Source organism: Ranitomeya variabilis, chromosome 8 (genome assembly GCF_051348905.1).
Source record: "Ranitomeya variabilis isolate aRanVar5 chromosome 8, aRanVar5.hap1, whole genome shotgun sequence".
In the NCBI taxonomy this organism is placed as follows: Eukaryota; Metazoa; Chordata; class Amphibia; order Anura; family Dendrobatidae; genus Ranitomeya; species Ranitomeya variabilis.
The window spans coordinates 73,341,543-73,360,977 of NC_135239.1; the positions used below are offsets into that span (position 1 = coordinate 73,341,543).

General features: G+C 40.1%; 1 protein-coding gene across 7 annotated transcripts in view; it reads right to left on the reverse strand.

Moving 5' to 3' along the window:
- Positions 1 to 19,435, reverse strand: part of NTNG1 (netrin G1) — a 447,853-nt gene that overhangs the window by 415,331 nt on the left and 13,087 nt on the right. For all 7 annotated transcript variants that reach the window (XM_077277363.1, XM_077277361.1, XM_077277358.1 and 4 more), the window contains exon 2: positions 12,899 to 13,650. In XM_077277363.1, the coding sequence (XP_077133478.1) occupies positions 12,899 to 13,129 (231 nt within the window). In that variant the 5' untranslated portion in view covers positions 13,130 to 13,650. The remainder of the gene's footprint in view (positions 1 to 12,898; positions 13,651 to 19,435) is intronic.

Here is a 19,435-nt window from a genome sequence, read left to right on the forward strand (position 1 = left end):
AAAATAAGTTCACCCCCTTCTCCTTTCTGACTGTCTGTGATTATCGGACCGTACTCAGATTTCATCTGAGTGCTGTTCGTTTTTTTCATGGACCCATAGACTTGCACTCCTGACTTTGATCTGACCCTTGTATCAAAATCGGACATGTCTCCTTTTTTAGCAATCCATTTGGTTCAAGGCATAAAATCAGACATGTGAACAGCCCCATCGACTGTCATAGGTACAAGTGCTCTCCGCGAAACCTACGAATAGCATTGGCACAAGAAAAACGGATGTTTGAATCAGCCTTAACTATGCCACAAAACAAGTGTAAGGGCTCATTCAGACGTCTGATTTTTCCACATACTGAAAAACAGACAGATTATTCTCATCAGTCTCTGATAGTTTGATCAGAGTGTGGCATGAGTGTCATTTCATTTTCTTGTACATGGAGAAATTTTTGAAAAATTCACCACTTTCTCCATTCTGACAGTCCAGGAAAATCAGACCACCCTTGGATGTCATCCGATTTTTTTCATAGACTCATTGAGTTTCTGACATGATCCAGGCCAGGGTTTGTTTCTTGTTATTTTCTCTCCGGTCTGGTCATGCAGGGGTTAACCTTCTCTGCCTCATTGTGGGTGCTGTGTGGCTATTTCAGTTTGCTGTGGCCTGAAGATCAATGTCAGTGATAGTTCATGCTTCCAGGCTAGAGCAGCTGACCTCTTGATACCTTGTTTGTCCTCTGCCCGTGTACTCTGTTCCCGTGACTTCCCTTTCCTGCCTTCCCGCTTTGACTTAGTGTTTGCTCCCTGTTCTTGAACTCCTTGGTTTGTGACCTGGCTTGGCTTCTGACATGTTTTATTGTCTCTCTCCTCGGTTATATCTGCTCCCATCTGGCTCTGACTTTTGGCTTGTATTTGACCACGTGTATCGCTGTGAACACAGGTACTTCTTGTTCTGATGGTTTCTGACTCGGCTCGTCTGACCACTCTTTTGCCACTTGGAGGCGCTTGTGCTGCTGCCCAGTGGTGTTACACTGTGTGTGCAACCTCTCTTCCCTCTCCAGCACCCCCTGTTGGAGGTTGCGCTATACTGCACTGCAGCAGCATTACAGTTACATTGACGATTTTGATCTGTTGGATTTTAATCGAACATGTCTGGACAATTTTCCGTGGACCTCTCCATAGACTATCACAGGTACGAGTGCTAATGGCCCCAAAGACAGCCCCAATGCTATCAAGGATAGTATTCGTATGCAAAATTGGACGTCCGAATGAGCCCTAACTGCGCTGATAAATATGACTCCTTTATGTTTCAAGATTTTAGTTTTTTCTTTAATTGGTGATCTTCTTGTAACAACCAACTGCAGAAATTTTCAACTGGTAATTAACATACAATGGTAATAAAGGAGGCAGATCTTTTATAAATGACCTCCATTGTATGATATATGTATTACTAGATTCAGGGTTTTCAGGAGAAGTGTATAATACATTTCTAGAATAAAGTGGCAATGTGTTCGCAGAGGGAAGGCTCTACACTCCGCTGCTGATACGCGGCATTGTATGTACCTATTTATTAATTCAGATAACTTCACTCGGCAACAACTGCATTAAACTTTATCTGAGACAGGTAGTGAATGCGCTGAATATTGATGTCCTTCTCTCTCCACAATAGAGAAGAGCGGTGTTTAATTCTATTCACCACACAAAACCCAACGAGTCAACATCTCGGTATTATCTATCAATGCCACAAGGGGTAATTAACTAGAAAGAAAGTAGCACTTCTCAAAGTATGAAACACTTTAACCGCCCATTAGCTTAATCATTAGGCTTTACTTCAATAGCGATCTGAATAATGTAGCTGTATGCGAAGTATTAGATTGTGGTCACCACCACATGAAGTTAAATGTAGCTACTTTACATTTTCATTCATATCCAAGGTGAGTGATGTTTTGCTTTAATACACCTATAATTTTCCCAGTTTGACATTTCTTGAGTTATTACGATGTGTTACTCACCCACACGTTAATATTTTACACTGGGAAAAGTATACTCCAGCATGGATCTGGAGAACATTGGAGAGCCCGGTGTATACAATACTTCCTATTTTTACATAAGGTTTTTCTCTATTTGCCTATTGGAAGATACAACAGGATTTTATTAATTTCCAAAAAGAATGTGTTAAAACTTAAATATCCAGAAGTCATTATTTAAAAGCTCTCTCTTCAAAGGGAACACGTCAGCAGCTTTTTACACCCCAAACTAATCTATGTTAATGTAACGTCATCCATGTAAAGCCGCTGTATTGTTTATTATTTCCATACCTTGCTTTAGAAACCCTTGTTTGGAAAAATCTATCAATAAATCTATCAATGACTTATTTTTGCAAACGAACCCCAAGGGGCAGTGGGGTTGGCATTTCTCTTACAGCCCACCAGCCTCGATCCTTATTTCCCTGCCCACAGCCTGCCTACAGTCAGTTACTGACCGGTCACTCTTATCTCTCCTGCCCAAGATTTGGCAATCTTATAACAATGTACAAATATATGAAGAGATCTGTATAATGATCTTTTTCAAGTAGGGTTACAACATTGACAAAGGGGCATCTTCCACGTCTAGAGGAAAGAACGTTTAAACATCATCACAGATGCTGATTTTTTTAGGGGGCTTTCACAGTATGTTTAGTGGGTCCCATCAGGGCTTGGGTCCAAACTCACTAGCAAAATGGAATTTGGATGTATGTGCCGACAGGGCCATAGACTTATGGTGCCGGCAGAATGAACCTGCGCTCTTCCGTGCATCATTTTCGAGCGTGTATGCGTACTGGGGGCGAACACTCAGATGTAGTAGGCTGCATCTGAGTGTCCACATACAGTAGGCGTATAGTCCCAAAAATAATGCTTATCAAGGAGCACGTTCTCTCTGCTGGCACTATTACAGTCTATGGCCCTGTTGATGCATACGTCTGAATCCCATTTTGAGAGGGGTTTGGGCGTAAGCCCCGATGGGACCACTAAGCATGTCCCAGATGGCAATGTGAAAGCACTCTTACTGTATATGTATTAAAACTATGAAAATTTCTGAAAAGCAAAAAGTATACCAGCTCACAAGGTGTCGATAGGCTTAATCCAATGCAGGAACCAAGCTCCTGTATAGTATTCCAATGAGAATTCAAAAATGCATCTTTAGTACAGCCACATGGATAATGCATGAAATCTTCTTTATTGAACACATGTTGTAAGAGAGTAACATCATAAAATGAGGTACAGAGCTTATGCATTTCGAGCAGTTAACTTTCTCTTGATCTTGGCATGACCTTGATTAAGAGCGGGTTAGCCGCTCAAAACGCGTAGGCTCTGTGTCTCATTTTATGATGTTTCTCTTTTACAATATGTTTATACTCAACATTCAAAACTGAAGATATTATGCTTTATCTATTGAAGTTTCTGACACGACATGTTGTAGTAGTCAATTTAAGTTTCAATAGAAGTTCAAGGAGAGCCTGGGCGCCTTTCATAAAATAATATTACAGGTTATTCGTACTAGATTCTGTGAAGGGACATTGATCCAAAAACAAGTCTGATTGCCGAGTGTGGAGTCAGAAATAAGTTTTTCCACTAATATGGGGCAATTATCACTTGCCTTATGGGGTTCTTCAGTTCTTCTAGATCTACATGTTAGGATATAGTTTGAACTCAATTGACTTTTGACTTCTTTCAAAATTAAAACTATGAAACTATATGAGGATTTATCATTCCTGGCAAGGTTGATAGAAGACACTCTGAATTAAATCAGCGTTGTGACGTGTGCACTGTTCGTGGTCAACTGTCAGCTCCATAATGGCTGCCCTGAACAGGCTTGGCACCAGCTACTCCATTTCCCAGATCTCACAGGCTGCCCTGGCCTTCACCGGGTAACCCCTATACAAGGATATGGTCTTACACAGGGGTCACTGGGTTAGGACCATGGAGTCAGATATCGTTAGGTGGTGCATGCTGGCAAGAAGAACAGTCAGGTGGCCGGGTCAGATCCAGGAGGTACAAAATCATCAGGCAGAAGAAACGTCAGAAAACTAGCCAAGTCAGGGAACAGGATAAATCAGGATGACAGGAAAAAACACCAGGTTCAGAGAACACAGGTAGAGCCAGGGAGCACAAACATTGCCTGATTGTGGGAGCTGGCTCTCAGGGGTTTATATAGAGAACAGCCCTACCCATTGTTGACAGCGAGAAGAAACCCAAACTAATAGGAATAACCCCACAGGGTCTGGACTCCCAGCAATACAATAGGATTGATGCTGTCACGCATCACCCACAATAAAGGTACGGCGCCGCCTGGCGACCGAAGCAGAAACCGGCACAGATGTTACAACTATCTAAAGAGGAAGCGCCCACAAGTTGAACCTCCCTTCTGACTTCATTCTTTATATAAATGTATGGGCATGGTGGGTAGGAGGCTGTTAGTTTGTCACTGGTTATCTGACCGATGTCCAACTCCTAGGTCCAAACATTTCATTCAGCTTGCATAACCTTTACCATTAAGTTATACTTATATATGCTGAAACTAAATTCTGCAGCCAATTGATGAGTCTAATGAGCCTTGCAGGGTGGTGCGCACCAGCCAGTAACTATATACTAATGATAGCAGGTGGTATTAGTTCTCTGAAGGGCTAAAAATGTTTACAGTAATCCCTTCTTCTAATGATAGGAAAAATGCACTTGGATAACATCCTCCCAAATCCATACATATTATATATAATGCAGCAGGATTTTATTTTGCAACCAATATCAGGTTTGCTAATATAATGCAACGTGACAACGTGTCAGAACAGGGAGAGAATGTATCTCCTGCTCTCACCGAACAGTGTCATTACTGGTAATTGAATATCCAGCTGTCTCGGCTGTCAGGCTCAGATTAGTTTATATCTGAGACAGATATATTGCAGATTAGTTACATTACGACCATTCTCCAGGGGTCGGACAAACGCATTAGGGGCCTCTCAGTTTGCAAAAATACTAAACAAACAACATGGCATCTCTGCTAAAATATTACAATGTTTTCAGGAAATATTTCATATGCGATCTACAAACTATTTCCACATTTGTGTTTGACAGTATATCTACATAATAAATGTGCCTCATATTAGCAGTAAGAATATGTGACGCGGTAGAGATCATGGAGATCATCATTTCCATTCAGGAGGGCGAAATACTGAGTATAAGAATTGTATTTAAAGGGAACCCGTCAGCGTGGACATCCTGTAAATCAATGGGAAGCATTTTATAGGAAAGAACTGAACAGATTAATGTAAAAATCTAGGTTTTCAGGAACGACCTCTCCCTGTTCTTTTATATAGACAACCTTTTGATACATGCTGTCACATCCATGTCTGAACATATGGCTGCAATTCATGTCCTGGTTGCTGGGTGTCACCGCACCGCACTAACATCAAAAATACTGCGCGACATCGGCAGCTTGTGACAGTTTAGCTTTCAGATTATTGAGGCTAGTTGTCCCTTTCCTGTCCACCTGTGTTTTGCTGCAGTGAGCTGGTATGTAATTTTGTCTCTTTGCTGGGAGCCATGGATGGGGTTCCATTCTATAAAATACTCCATCAGACATCTAAACCTGGTCAGTTTTATCCATTGCTCTTGTGCGCTATTTTGTATATCCCATTCTCTGACTTCAGTTTGTATTTTGACCACCAGCTTGCTTTCCGATTTTGTCCCTGATGTGACCTCTTCGTATTGACCCTCTCTGATGACTCCTCTTACCTCCTGCTTGCTCTACCAGTCAGCAGCTGACTCCACGGCCCTGCCCTAGAGTTCCTGTGCAAGTCCAGGTCCCTGTACGGGGGTTAAAGGGTGAAGGGCAGTGCAAACCCTTGGGATCTGGTAAGTGGAGTAGCTTATGCTAAGCCTATCTGTGGAAGTCCTATTAACCGCTGCCAGGCTTCCACGAACAGTGCATCCATAACACATGCCATATTACCAAAGGACTTATCTAGCATAACTCTCAACTCATAGGACAAAAGTCAGCCATTAAAAACAATGTAGACCACCAACTTCAATAACTCCCTTGAAATGCCCCATTTCACCCAATTACCAGCATGCTTTTCTTCCCTTCCGCACAGAGGCATTTCTTTAAGGGAAAAATGATAGCCCAATGTATGAGAACAAAATTGAGTCTGCAGTAGGCTGTTTTCCATGTCAGAGCTGGAGTGGTTCTACTAATATGAATTCCCTGACCCTAGACTGATACTTACCATCTGTCGTCTTCAGCTCTTCCCTGCGCCGATTCGGCCCTGTGTCACCCACTTGTGACCACAACTTCAGATTGACTGAAAGTCAGAGATAACGGTCACAAGCTCTCAATGTAAGTCAATGAGAGCCTCGTTCTGTCCTCGTTCTCGCTCTCACAGACTTATATTGAGTTGTGACTTCCAGCAAATAGTGGAACGTTCCGGCAGGTCACAAACTGCTGGTGAACAACCAGAGAGGCGCCAGGAACAGCTGAAGAAGGTGGCTGGTAAGTGTAAGACTAGGAGCAGGGAACTTGGATCACTAGAACCACTCCAGTGTTGCAATAAAGATAAATGCTGGAGTGGTGCTCTAATGTGAACAAAGCCTAACAGAATCTTTTCCTGCAGATAATGAAAACCCTAAGATATACAGAGTATGTTTCTTATACAGTAGAACTAATATTCCAAAACTTAAGAATATTTCAAAATTAATATTCAGATTGACTATAATTTATTCATAACGCGCATTTAGCTTTTCTATGATGGACGATCGCTATCTGCAATATACCTACGGAGCCTTCATTTGTTCTTAATTAAACTCACACCTGCTCTTAAAACATCAGCTACTGGAGAAAATGCTATCACAAAGGCTATGTGTTGTGTGGCACAGATTGGCAATAAAAAAAAAGAAATCTTGAGCAGAAGATCCCCAGCTTTCGAGAATGCACATAAACATATGTAATGGATGCCTGCGGGCACCTGAGTACTAACAGCTACTGAACACAAGACAAAGCACCCAGAAAGTGGCACTTTAGCTTCCAGTTATCTCAGTGCGGACGCCTCGTTACTTCTCTGCACACAATGTACAGATGTTCGAGTGATGAATAGTGCAGAGTTAGCAGCTGTAGTACAGGAGCGCTCACTAACCAAGCGTATCCACGCTATGTCAGGAGAGAAAATTGGCACCTGCATCTTAGCTGCACAACAGCGTGGATGTGTAAATGAAGGTTGACTTGGTTTCTGATGAGGCAGGATGGTTAACTCTATGTTCTCACTCAGTTTTTTGGACATGAATTTTGAAGAGGATCTGCTTCAAATTCCACACCTTGTTGACACAACTTGTTATGAACGCGATGGACAGATTTCAATTGCGTTGTCTACATTGGTACCGGTTTTCATACATGTTGCCCAGTATTCCGAGACTCCATTGGCAGACCAGTAAAAACATAATTTCCTTTCCTGCAAACAACTATAGGTGGCTAAATCTCCTATGGAAGTCATGGGGGCAGGAACAATTTTGGAAAATATAGATTTAGGCTTTCGTTTTGTAGAAATGGGTGATGTTCAGAGGCTGAGAGACCCTCCTGACCTACTTACAGTACAGACCAAAAGTTTGGACACACCTTCTCATTTAAAGATTTTTCTATATTTTCATGACTATGAAAAATGTACATTCACGCTGAAGGCATCAAAACTATGAATTAACACATGGAATTATATACTTAACAAAAAAGAGTGAAACTGAAATTATGTCTTATATTCTAGGTTCTTCAAAGTAGCCACCTTTTGCTTTGATGACTGCTTTGCACACTCTTGGCATTCTCTTGATGAGCTTCAAGAGGTAGTCACCGGGAATGGTTTTCCAACAATCTTGAAGGAGTTCCTAGAGATGTTTAGCACTTGTTGGCCCTTTTGCCTTCACTCTGCGGTCCAGCTCAACCCAAACCATCTTGATTGGGTTCCGGTCTGGTGACTGTGGAGGCCAGATCATCTGGCGTAGCACCCCATCACTCTCCTTCTTGGTCAGGTAGCCCTTACACAGCCTGGAGGGGTGTTTGGGGTTATTGTCCTGTTGAAAAATAAATTATGGTCCAACTAAATGCAAAGAGGATGGAATAGCATGCCGCTGCAAGATGCTGTGGTAGCCATGCTGGTTCAGTATGCCTTCAATTTTGAATAAATCCCCAACAGTGTCACCAACAAAGCACATGTCGGACCAAAGTGCCTTCATTTCTGGGACACAAAACCCATCTCCTTCCTGAGTGGTATGATGGCTGGTCATTCCCATCTTGTTTGTACTTGTGTATAATTGTTTGTACAGATGAACGAGTCACCTTCAGGTATCTGGAAATTGAACCCAAGGATGAGTCAGACTTGTGCAAGTCCACAATTCTCTTCCTGATATATTGACTGATTTCTTGAGACTTTCCCATGATGCTATACAAAGAAGCAGTGTGTTTCAGGTGTGCATTAAAATACATCCACAGGTGTATCTCTAATTAACTCAGATGTTGCCAAAAACCCTTTCAGAAGATTCCAAACACATGACATCATCATATGGGCAGTCCAGAATTGTTTAAAGGCATAGTAATCTTAGCTTATGACTTATAGACTTTTGACTTTGCAGTAAGCAAAAAAATGCCTTAAAACATTTTCTCTCTCTCATTATTCTTCCATTTGGAAAATATTAATAATTATGGCAATCCTAATTTTCCGAAAATGGGAAAGGTTTATTCCGATTTCATGTCAGATATTGAGGAAAACATGCATATGTGTCTTTTTATACAGTGTATGTAAACTTCTGGTTTCAACTGTATAATTTGCTAATTAGAGGTTTCTATTAATGTATTTACAATTACATCTCCTTCAGTTATTTTTTTCCCAGAGAACTCCTTTAAGCTGACAGTTTGTTACAATGTATCAGTCTAGATAAAGCTATCAGCTTGGAATCCAGGGCAGGAGAAGTTTGTGCTTCTGTGTTTAGTTTATAGATTGTTGCCTGGAATGTAGATTTATGAATGGTAACAATCACACAGCTCACAAACGTGAGAATTGGTTTTCAGCTTATAAATGGGCACATTTATCTGTATTGACTATTTGATAAGAATCCTTAGATAAAATTGCTTTTTGCTTTGTTGTAGTGTTGTTTTTTATGTAATGTAACTACTTTAACTATATAAATACTGTCATTAGAAACAGGGTATTCACTTTGAATGATGTGGGGGATCCATGTGGTGCCCCCACAATAATAGGACGCCCTGTACTTCTCTAAAAGCAATTACAGTACACGGCTGTCCTGCGCTTTGTCTGTTAAAGGGTCACTCAGTATGGATTAGCAGAGGACAATCTGCAGCCTTTATCCGCTCGGTAAAATCAGCCCCGGAGACACAGGATCCTGATGATGGTGTCAGGAAAATGATTGACTGATGAACCATCCGCCGCCTCTTCATATACATTATCCTAATCTGATTGACGATCTTCTTCTGTCACATAATAACGACTCATTACATGACTTCTAATAAATACCTGTCGCACAGATCTCTAATAAACGTGCCGGAGATGGCATGAAAGTTCCTGTTAGTCATGCAGTTTTATCAACACGATGAATATATTGCAGAAGAAGATACTTAAGAATCATATTTATTTTATATTCATTTACACTCTGCATATACTACAAATACTGCCCTAGTAGAGAAATGATAAAAAGTAATCATCAAAGGAAGTTGTGTCCCGATTTATATAATGTAAATAGAAAACATTCATTGTGTCACTTCTCTGCTTGTTATCAGCGAATGGAAACATTCTTGTTTACACCCATATTTAAAGGGGTGTCTGCATTTTTGGAAATTAATCCCTATCCATAGGTGACTTTATATATAGGTGATAACATTCTAATCGCTGGGACTCCCACCGATCCAGAGAACCAGTGTGAATGGAGCAATAGTCGAACCTGCGTATTCCCATTCCGTTCATTCTTAATGGGACAGTCAGAGGTAGCGAAGTGCTGCACATAGGTGATCTTCGGCATTCCCTTATGAATGAATGAATGAATGAATGAATGAATGAATGAATGAAGCAGCCGTGCACATCATCAACCACCGCTCCACTGATATGTGGCTTGGAGATGTGGAGGAAGTATAACCATAAAAAACACATTTCTGGCATTTCAGTTTTTGTTTTTTGCAGTTCAGACACAATACAAAATACGTGTTTTTGTTTAATTTTTCTTTTATTACGAAAACCTCTGGAACGTCTTTAACTCTTCATTTTATTAAAACATTTATTTTTTTTTTTTAAATAAATTCATTCATTTTATTTTTTTAGTCCTCTTAGGCAACTTGAATTGTGATTGCTTAGCAGCAGTCAGAGCTAGCTCCGGTAGCTGCTGTTAGAGTGCGATGCTGGTTGTATAGCACAGTTAGCATCTGCCTTATATGGAATCTGTCAGTATGTTTTTCATAGGTAATCTTAGAGCAGCATAATGTAGGGACTGAGAACATGATTCCAGCAATGTGTCACTTACTGGGCTGTGTTTTGCTGTTTCAATAAAATCAGTGTTTTATTAGCAGGAGATTATCACTACAGGTCTAGGTGTCTTATGCCTCCTGATCCAACCACCCGCAACCCTGATTAGCAGCTTTCCTTCAATATATAACGTACACAGAAAGCTGCCAATTACTGGTGTGTGGGCGGGGTTATACAGGGCTCAGCATTTGAGCTCTGCTAGTTCTGCAGCAGAGAAAATTGTGATTCTACTACAAGTGCTACATCCTGTAAATAAGTGATACATTGTTGGAATCAGGATCTCTGTCCCTACATAATTCTGCTGCCATATTACATTGCAAAACCTGCTGACAGATTCACTTTAAGTTGACAAAAAACAGGGGTTGTCTGGACTTGAAGTACAAGTCTGCAGTCACCCTACATGACAGTATGCTGTGAGGATTCTCCAATGCTGGCGCCAGGAGTGGGTGGTCATTTGACCAGAAGTATACAATCTGTATACTTCTGACCACATTATGACTAGACATGTCAGCCCTGCCTCAATGGATTAAGTGAGGCTGGACACATGACCGCATGTATGCAAATTGCATACTTGCGGTCATGTGCCTGCCATATTTAGTGACTGCAGACTTGCACGTTAAGGCAGGCACAGGGATTATACTATGAATGTATTAATTGTGATGCTAGTCACTACTCACAGATAAACTGTGAGGTTCTGTAGTCAAAAGGTCTGGGGTCAGATACCAAGAAGGCTCGTCATGAGCATAGGGGTAAGGCAAAGGTGTCAGGTCTCAGTCCGAAGTCAGAAATCTGAGAAAGTAGCAGATTAAGACAAAAGGGCAAAACAAATGGATAGTCAAAGGCAAGGTCCAAGGTCAGGAAACAAAGATTAACTACAGGAGCACTGAGCACAGAGCAAACGTAAACAATTAAGCTAAGCTACAACTGGCACTAATTGGAGGCAAAGAGCCAGCTAAATAGACAGGTAATCACTCAAATAGCACACACATCAGGCACATGGAAGAGACCAAGGCATGCCCCATCTCTGAGTGGTTGGCTGAACTGTCACTCAACACACTGACAGCTCAGGACGCCCAAGCCTCTGATTGGACGACTGAGCTGTCCATCATAATACTGACAGATCAGCATGCCCCTGTCCTAGATTGGATGGCTGAACTGTCACTCATTGCTTCCAGACACACCGATAGGTGGAATCGTGACACTATTAAGGCATAATGATGACATAGAGGCGTCACACTCTAGTAGTCATAAGAGACAGCTGCCATGTTGTGCTGCTAACTCCCCCCAAAATCAGCTATTTGCCAATGTTTCTCTCAGTACACCACTACACCTTTCCCCCATGGTAATTACCTGGGACAGGTTTACACAGCAGTGAGAATCCAGCCACAATCCCTTCAAAGCTTTACCACTACGCTGTGAGACACAATCACTTGGTTTGTCATTCACACACTTTTATTAGTGTCAGATATTTTATGGACATGTAGTTGCTAAGAATTGTAACTTGCACTATTCAATAGTAACCATTCATTAACTCTCGCACATAAGCTCCTACATTTATCCCGACCATTTTACTTCCCGACTATATTTGCGGCATAGTTTTCTACAGCAGCTAAGTCATATACAGAATATACAAGATTACTAACAGGACTGAACAGTTGTCTGCTGATATTTAGTTCACTTCTCCGTAACTTCTCCCTTAATTAAAAATGTATGCCTCTTCATAAAGACACAGTATCTCCTACAGCTTTGGGTTTTGCTTATATAATAGTTTTTCTGACTGCTGCTCATAATGATTAACCCACATAAAGTAAACTCTGGCTATAATTTATTCATAGTCTAATGTATCAGTTTCTACACATAATACCTTCCTAATCCATTGGTACATATTTTATATGTTGCTTGTTAAAAATTCCAAGGACATGCAGTATTCTTTCCTTTCTCGGAGACTGAATGCAGCTTAAAAATTCTTTGTATATCCATTTTTCCATAACTAAACCACCATTATCCACATTACGAAATATAATTCAGAAATTATGCTGTCTCTGCCGACGCCTATATCAAAGGAGTCTTTTCCAATAGACCACTTTTTGAGAAGACCAACCCTAACAAGTTCTTAGAACGATATTCAATTTCCCTATCATCTGTTTCAGAAGACCAACCCTAACAAGACCAGAATTCTCAATTCTCCTATCTTCTGTAAGGATTGACTTCTTCTTTGTGAAGACTATCCCGAAGAAGGCAATTTTTACCTGAATTTGGGATGGTCACCTCAAAGAAGTTTCAATGATCATTTATGATGGGTCTTGAGACCTCTAACCAGATAAAGAATATTATTTTGCTTCATTAGTTTATTTTAGTTTTTGCTTCTTACCATGGCACAGAAGGGCTCTGGAGGGTCTCCACAGGTACTGTTTGGAGGATCAAGCCTAATCTTCAGATATTCGGTCATGTCCTTAGATTCCGGTTGACAAGCCATATATTCCCATACTATCCCTTCATCAGATTTAGTCTGAGTCTTACACATATCGTAATGTCCATGTTGCATTGCTATGGAGACTGCCACCCACAGGGTGTTGAGATTGAGCACCAGGAACAGGTACATACCGGATAATATTTGTCCACTCTTGACAATGGTAGTAACTCCAAGATATTTAACTGTTACAGTTCACCGATGATGAATATATATGTGCAATTAAGTCCAGGAAATGAACGGAAATCCAACATCCTCTGCCCACCTAGCAAATTCTATTGATTATATGTCATCGGTCTATATTTCGTCAGACCAGCTTACATAAATGGAAGATTCTTGTAGACGTCTTCACCGTGGTTGGCGGAGATTAAACATTCATGAAATACAATAATTTAGAGTAATGATTATGGAGAAATATTGCATGTTCTTCTGGTATATATTTTCATGACAGACGTTTTACTCATTTGCTTTTTTTTGATCTCCAGAAATCAGATCTCAAAAGAAAAATTAAATTGACAAAAAAAGGGAAGTTTTATATTGCAGACAAGATAAACCAAAGTGCATCTTTTATCTGAGGTTAAGACTGTGTTGAGATGAGATTATCTTAGTGCTTGATATGAATCAATCTTCTTCTAACTTTTAGCTTTTCCACCCTAGAAAATAAAGGAAATAAAAATATCAGGTTTAGGTTTATTGTCTGAAAAATCAATATTTTTCTGCAAAGGCACAGAGCTTGACATTTGATGGATCTTATCAATAGGGATGACAGATAATCATTCAATGACAGATTCTTGTGGTTTTCACTATTGTCAAGTAATGATTCATGGATTAAAAAGAATGTATATCATAATCTCAATATTTTAGCGTTGTCCTAACCCTAATATCAGCAATAAAAAAAAGTTTCTGGCTCTAAAATCAAAGGTCAATACCAAAATAATTGAAGTACTGTAGAAACCTTTTTACTAGACTTATGACCAAGAACTGCTATTTCTTTTACTACATGATACCACAAAATTCAATATAGGAAAACTTTTCTAGAGAGTTTTCTTGTTTCCTTGACACACCGATTCAGAGAAGCTCAAGCTGATGAGACAAGATCATCTCAAGTTTATACCATTGTCTTTATATTTTCTTCACTACTTGATCTAATGTTTCAGAATGAAGGTACAATCAATTTGTCTCCAAAAAAGCTGTCAAGACCAAACGTGTAAAGTGAACCTGGCACATGAAGCACCTTGTGAATTGTGACAGTAGATTAATATGGGAAGTCACCCTCAAATGCCATCCCCAAAAATCTAAATTCTTAGACAAAAATAAATGTAATAATGTTTCCAGGAATATAAAAAATATTTTGTGATATTTATCACAACGTTTAAAATTATACTATAGTTCCAGAATGATTTGTATTTAAAAGAGATCATTGAATATGATGAAATTTCATTCACTAGAATTGGCCGAGAAATTATATTTGCGTCTAATTTATTCAATGCAAATTGAATTTCTGGCAAAAGCCATTTATTATACGCTGAGTTCTCTCCAGACCCAAGAAAATAGAGAAGATAAAAATAAAAAATCCACCACCCTCATTCATGTCACTTGTTCTTGTGTCGAAGCTTCTCATTTGGTCTTCCATTGGCTCCCTTTCCCTCTCCATCTACTAGAAGCAGCAATACTAATAGTCAATATCGACCCTTTAACGAGCCTTGCCACATGACTTAGGATAAAAGCCAAACAAGAATCACAATTTGCAGACACATTTTTCAGGGTGTTGCCCCACCTCAGAACTCATGCTTTGCACTGAGGAGATTCAGCATCCCAAAACATGTGTCTGCAAATTGAGATTCTGGTTTTGGCTTTTATCTTAAGCCATATGGCAAGGCTCGTTAAAGGGTCGATATTGACTTTTAGGATCGCTACTTCCAATAGTTGACACTGGAGTTCAAGTTCTCTTCTTTTCTATTTAAAGAGATATTTTGCATAGGGGTACCTTAAAAAAAGCAGTTTGGACATTGCACAAATGATTAATGAATCTTAAAATGTTTCTTTAGATGAGAAAAAAAGCAACTTCTGTAAGTACAGTATAAGAGAAGAAATAGATAATAGTAGATCCATGCAGCTAGATTTCAGGTAAAAAACAAATCTCAGGAACTACCTGGTGATTTTAGATTTTGCTTAACCACAGTGCTGATTGACTAATCCCACATTTCCAAGCTGCTTTTTGGACACCAACAAAGGAAACATTCATTTTATGGTTTTTCGCTTTACACTGCACAAGACCTTGAAGAAGGTTGGATTTTTTAGTCCGAATGCCTTATTTTTTTATATAGCTGTGGTCTTGAATTGCATTTTTTTTCTAGTCAAGGAGCTAATTAGTATTGTTAAGTAAGAAAACAACATATACATGTCTGGGTTCTTCATGTCTGGAGGTTCACCCTACTTTCACATTTAGTTGTTCTATGTAAAGTCTTATATGAAGTTTCTTCGAGATCAGGGTGAACATTCAAGATATTTCCACATTAATCAAATTGTATTATTTATTATTATTAAAGTGCATAAATCACTGAGCAGATTATTGCTGGTATAGGGGTGGTGTGACCCCGTGCTTGTTAAGGTATTGAGACTAGCGATTTGGCACATTTGTCCATAGAATTTATTGTGTGTTACACTTGTTGTTGTTCCTGATCAGGATGGACACTAAGAACTATGGCACCGCACTATAACCCTTGAGCGCACCAGTGCATGACTGTGAGATCTGGGCTTACTGATTGTCTCTAACACCCACTTTTTGACACCCCTTGCACATGTGGTTTCCCTTATTTTCTCCCATTACCTTCTACCTTTCTGTTTGAGAGCTAAAAGGGTAAGTGTGAAGGGCTAGTGAGGATGAGCCAACGGGAGCAACGGCGCCACTTTGCGTATTAATCTAGGGTGCCAACCTCCGCAGCAAGGTGGGGACAATCAGTTAGGGAGAGTGGAGGGTGAGCCAGTGCAGGCTTTTACATTTCCCAACCTCTACCCTTGAATTCATTCAATAAATGTCTGGGTATTCTATTGTTTTTTTGGTTTTGATTGTGATTGTATTTGTTTAATTTGGGCTTCTGAGGAGGAGAAGGATGATTATTGTATAAGGACATACCCTCCTTGGGTTCACTGATTTTTCACACCCCTCTGTCCTTTTTTGATAACCGCGGCACTATTATTCCTTTTTTTGGAATATTTGTAACTGACTGGTTGCATGCCACATCTAATTAGGGATTGCCAGGTTGCATCCAGGATGAGCCGACGGTGAGCGGGGGTGCCATATTGCGACAAGCTAGGGTGCCAACCTCCGCTGCCAGGAAGGGCACAATAGGGCCATTCAGAGGTTTTTTGCACGCTATTAACACAATCTGATTATTGGATCTGGGGGCTGCAGACAATTGTGTAATTTGTCTTTAATAATTTTTAAATGGTTTGAATAAAAATTGGTTTTAGGTATTAGTACTTGTTAGCTTCTTAATTCACTATACCGCCGCATCTTATGATTTTTCTTTAGAATATTTTCACATTAAGACTTAAATTCTTGTTTACAGCGTCAGATTCCTCCTCCAGCACCTACTCTAAACAATGTAGCCTATGGCTACTCAATAATATATTAGGATACAAGGCTGTCAGTATTTTTTAAATTTAATTAAGAAAAATAATCTGACCAGACATGAAAAGTCTGCCTTTCAAAAGTTCTTCAAAGCTTTCTTATGTCAGTTCTTCTTGGTTCAGACATCTAGTGAGCAAACACCATGGGGGGCTCTGGCATCTGCCCAAATTGAAAACAACATAAAAAACATCTACATCACACACAGGCCCATAACTGCATGGTCTAAAAAGGGGCTCTCTTGTCGCATTACAAATGCATACATGCCGGATATCTGTCTTTAGCCTCCAACGGATGCCAATAATGTTTTAGAAATGTCAGATGGAGCAGTGAGGATATGTCCAGAGGTTAATGATGGGTGACTGACCTAGGCTAATGTGGGCCAGAAGTAAATTACAGATACGAATCTTAGGGTCACAAGTTTTTCTGCATTCTGTCAGATTATTTGATGTTAATTATCCCTAATACATGAATTAATCAAGCTTTTATTTCTTCTCAGATGCAAGTAACATCCACAGGCTAATATTCATAACGTATACATAGAGTTTATATAGGCATAGGAATGCTTCTTACTGTTACTATATGGATATCCTCTAATACCCAATTATCTAATATACATTAAGAAAAACCCACAATGGTCACAGAAATAACTTGAATCTGACAAAAGTAATAATAAATTAAAAATCTATTATAATGAACAAATGAAAGTCAGACATTGCTTTTCCACCATGCCTCCACAGAATTTTAAAAAAATGAAACTCATGAAATAGGCCTGGACATAAATGATGGTAATCTTAACTTAATATTTTGTTGCACAACCTTTTGAGGCAATCACCGCAATCAAACGATTCCTTTAACTGTCAATGAGACTTCTGCACCTCTCGACAGGTATTTTGGCCCACTCCTCAAGAGCAAGCTGCTCTAGTTGTCTCATGTTTGATGGTTGCCTTTTCCAGACAGCATGTTTCAGCTCTTTCCAAAGATACTCAATAGAATTTAGGTCAGGGCATATAGAAGGCCACTTCAGGATAGTCCATCATTTTCCTCTTAGCCATTCTTGGGTGTTTTTAGCTGTGTATTTTGAGTCATTATCATGTTGCAAGACCCATGACCTGCGACTGAGACCAAGCTTTATGACACTGGGCAACACATTTCTCTCTAGAATCCCTTGATAGTCTTGAAATTTCATTGTACCCTGCACAGATTCTAGACATCCTGTGCCAGATGCAGCAAAGCAGCCCCAGAACATAGCAGAGACTCCTCCATGTTTCACAGTAGGGACAGTGTTCTTTTCTTGATATGCTTCATTTTTCCGTCTGTGAACATAGAGCTGATGTGCCTTGCCAAAAAGTTGAATTTTTGTCCCATCTGCCCATAGGACATTCTCCCAGAAGCTTTGTGACTTGTCAACAAGTAATTTGGCAAATTCCAGTATGGGTTTTTTTTTTTTTTTCAACAATGGTGTCCTCCTTGGTCATCTCCCATGAAGTTTATTTTGGCTCATGCAACGATCTGACACTGATGTTCCTTGAGCTTGAAATTCACCTTTAATCTGTTTAGATGTTTTTCTGGGGTCTTTTGTTACCATTCGTATTATCCGTTTCTTTGATTTGTCATCAATATTCCTCCTGCGGCCACGTCCATGGAGGTTGGCTACAGTCCCATGGATCTTACATTTCGGAATAATATGTGCAACTGTAGTCACAGGAACATCAAGGTGCTTGGAGATGGTCTTATAACTTTAATCTTTAACAGGTTTGTCTATAATTTTCTTTCTATTCTCCTGAGACAACTCTTTCCTTCACTTCCTCTGGTCCATGTAGTGTGTGATACACACCATGTCACCAAACAGCACAGTGAGTATCTATAGCCCTATATACAGGCCCACTCACTGATTCCAAGATTGTAGACACCTGTGATGCTAATTAGTGGGCACACTGTGATTTAACATGTCCCTTTTGTCACATTATTTTCATGGGTACCATAATTTCTGTCCAGGCCTATATCATGAGTTTTATTTTTTTTTAAATTCTGTGGAAGCGTGGTTGAAAAGCAATGTCTGACTTTTATTTGTTCATTTTACTAGATCTTTTATTTATTATTACTTTTGTCAGATTCAAGTTATTTCTGTGACCATTGTGGGTTTTTCTGTCATTAAACGAGGGGTACCAACAATTTTGACCGTGTGTATACATGCCTTACCATTTCCTGTGTATCGGTTTGTAACTGAAAAGCTGCCATATAGTTGGATGACCACATGATGTGCTAACACATTTACATACAAGGGCCAGTAGAGAGGGAAGTGACACTGAATTGTATATATTGTAGAGGGTGCTGTGGCCCACGCTCACCAGCCAAGGTGTAGGTTGAAAGAGAGCGATGCCTTGCCATCCAATAACCAGTCTAATGGAGATCAGATCCTGCTACACTCATGGTGCCCACAACAAAGTGCTGTAAAAAATGTACAGCATGATGGGAGCGGTGCCAAGTGGCTAGAGGAGGAAGTTGTCTCCTCCAAGCTCACTCAACTTTGTCCTGCACTCAGCAGTTTAGCTGCGAGTGGCTCCTGATACATATCAATGCACTGTACAGGAAAGTACAGCGTGATGTGAGCGGTAACAAGCTGGGGCATTGCTCAAAGTCTTCGGTTCACGTCGGTTTCTGCAGCATTCGGCGACCACATCTAAGTGCAGTGCAAAAATGGACAGTGCGATGTGGGGAGTAGCAAACACAAGGAGGTCCATGCTTGGTGACTACTGTGACAAGCTGTTTCTTCCCAAGACTTGGGAAGTCAGGGTAGAGAATGC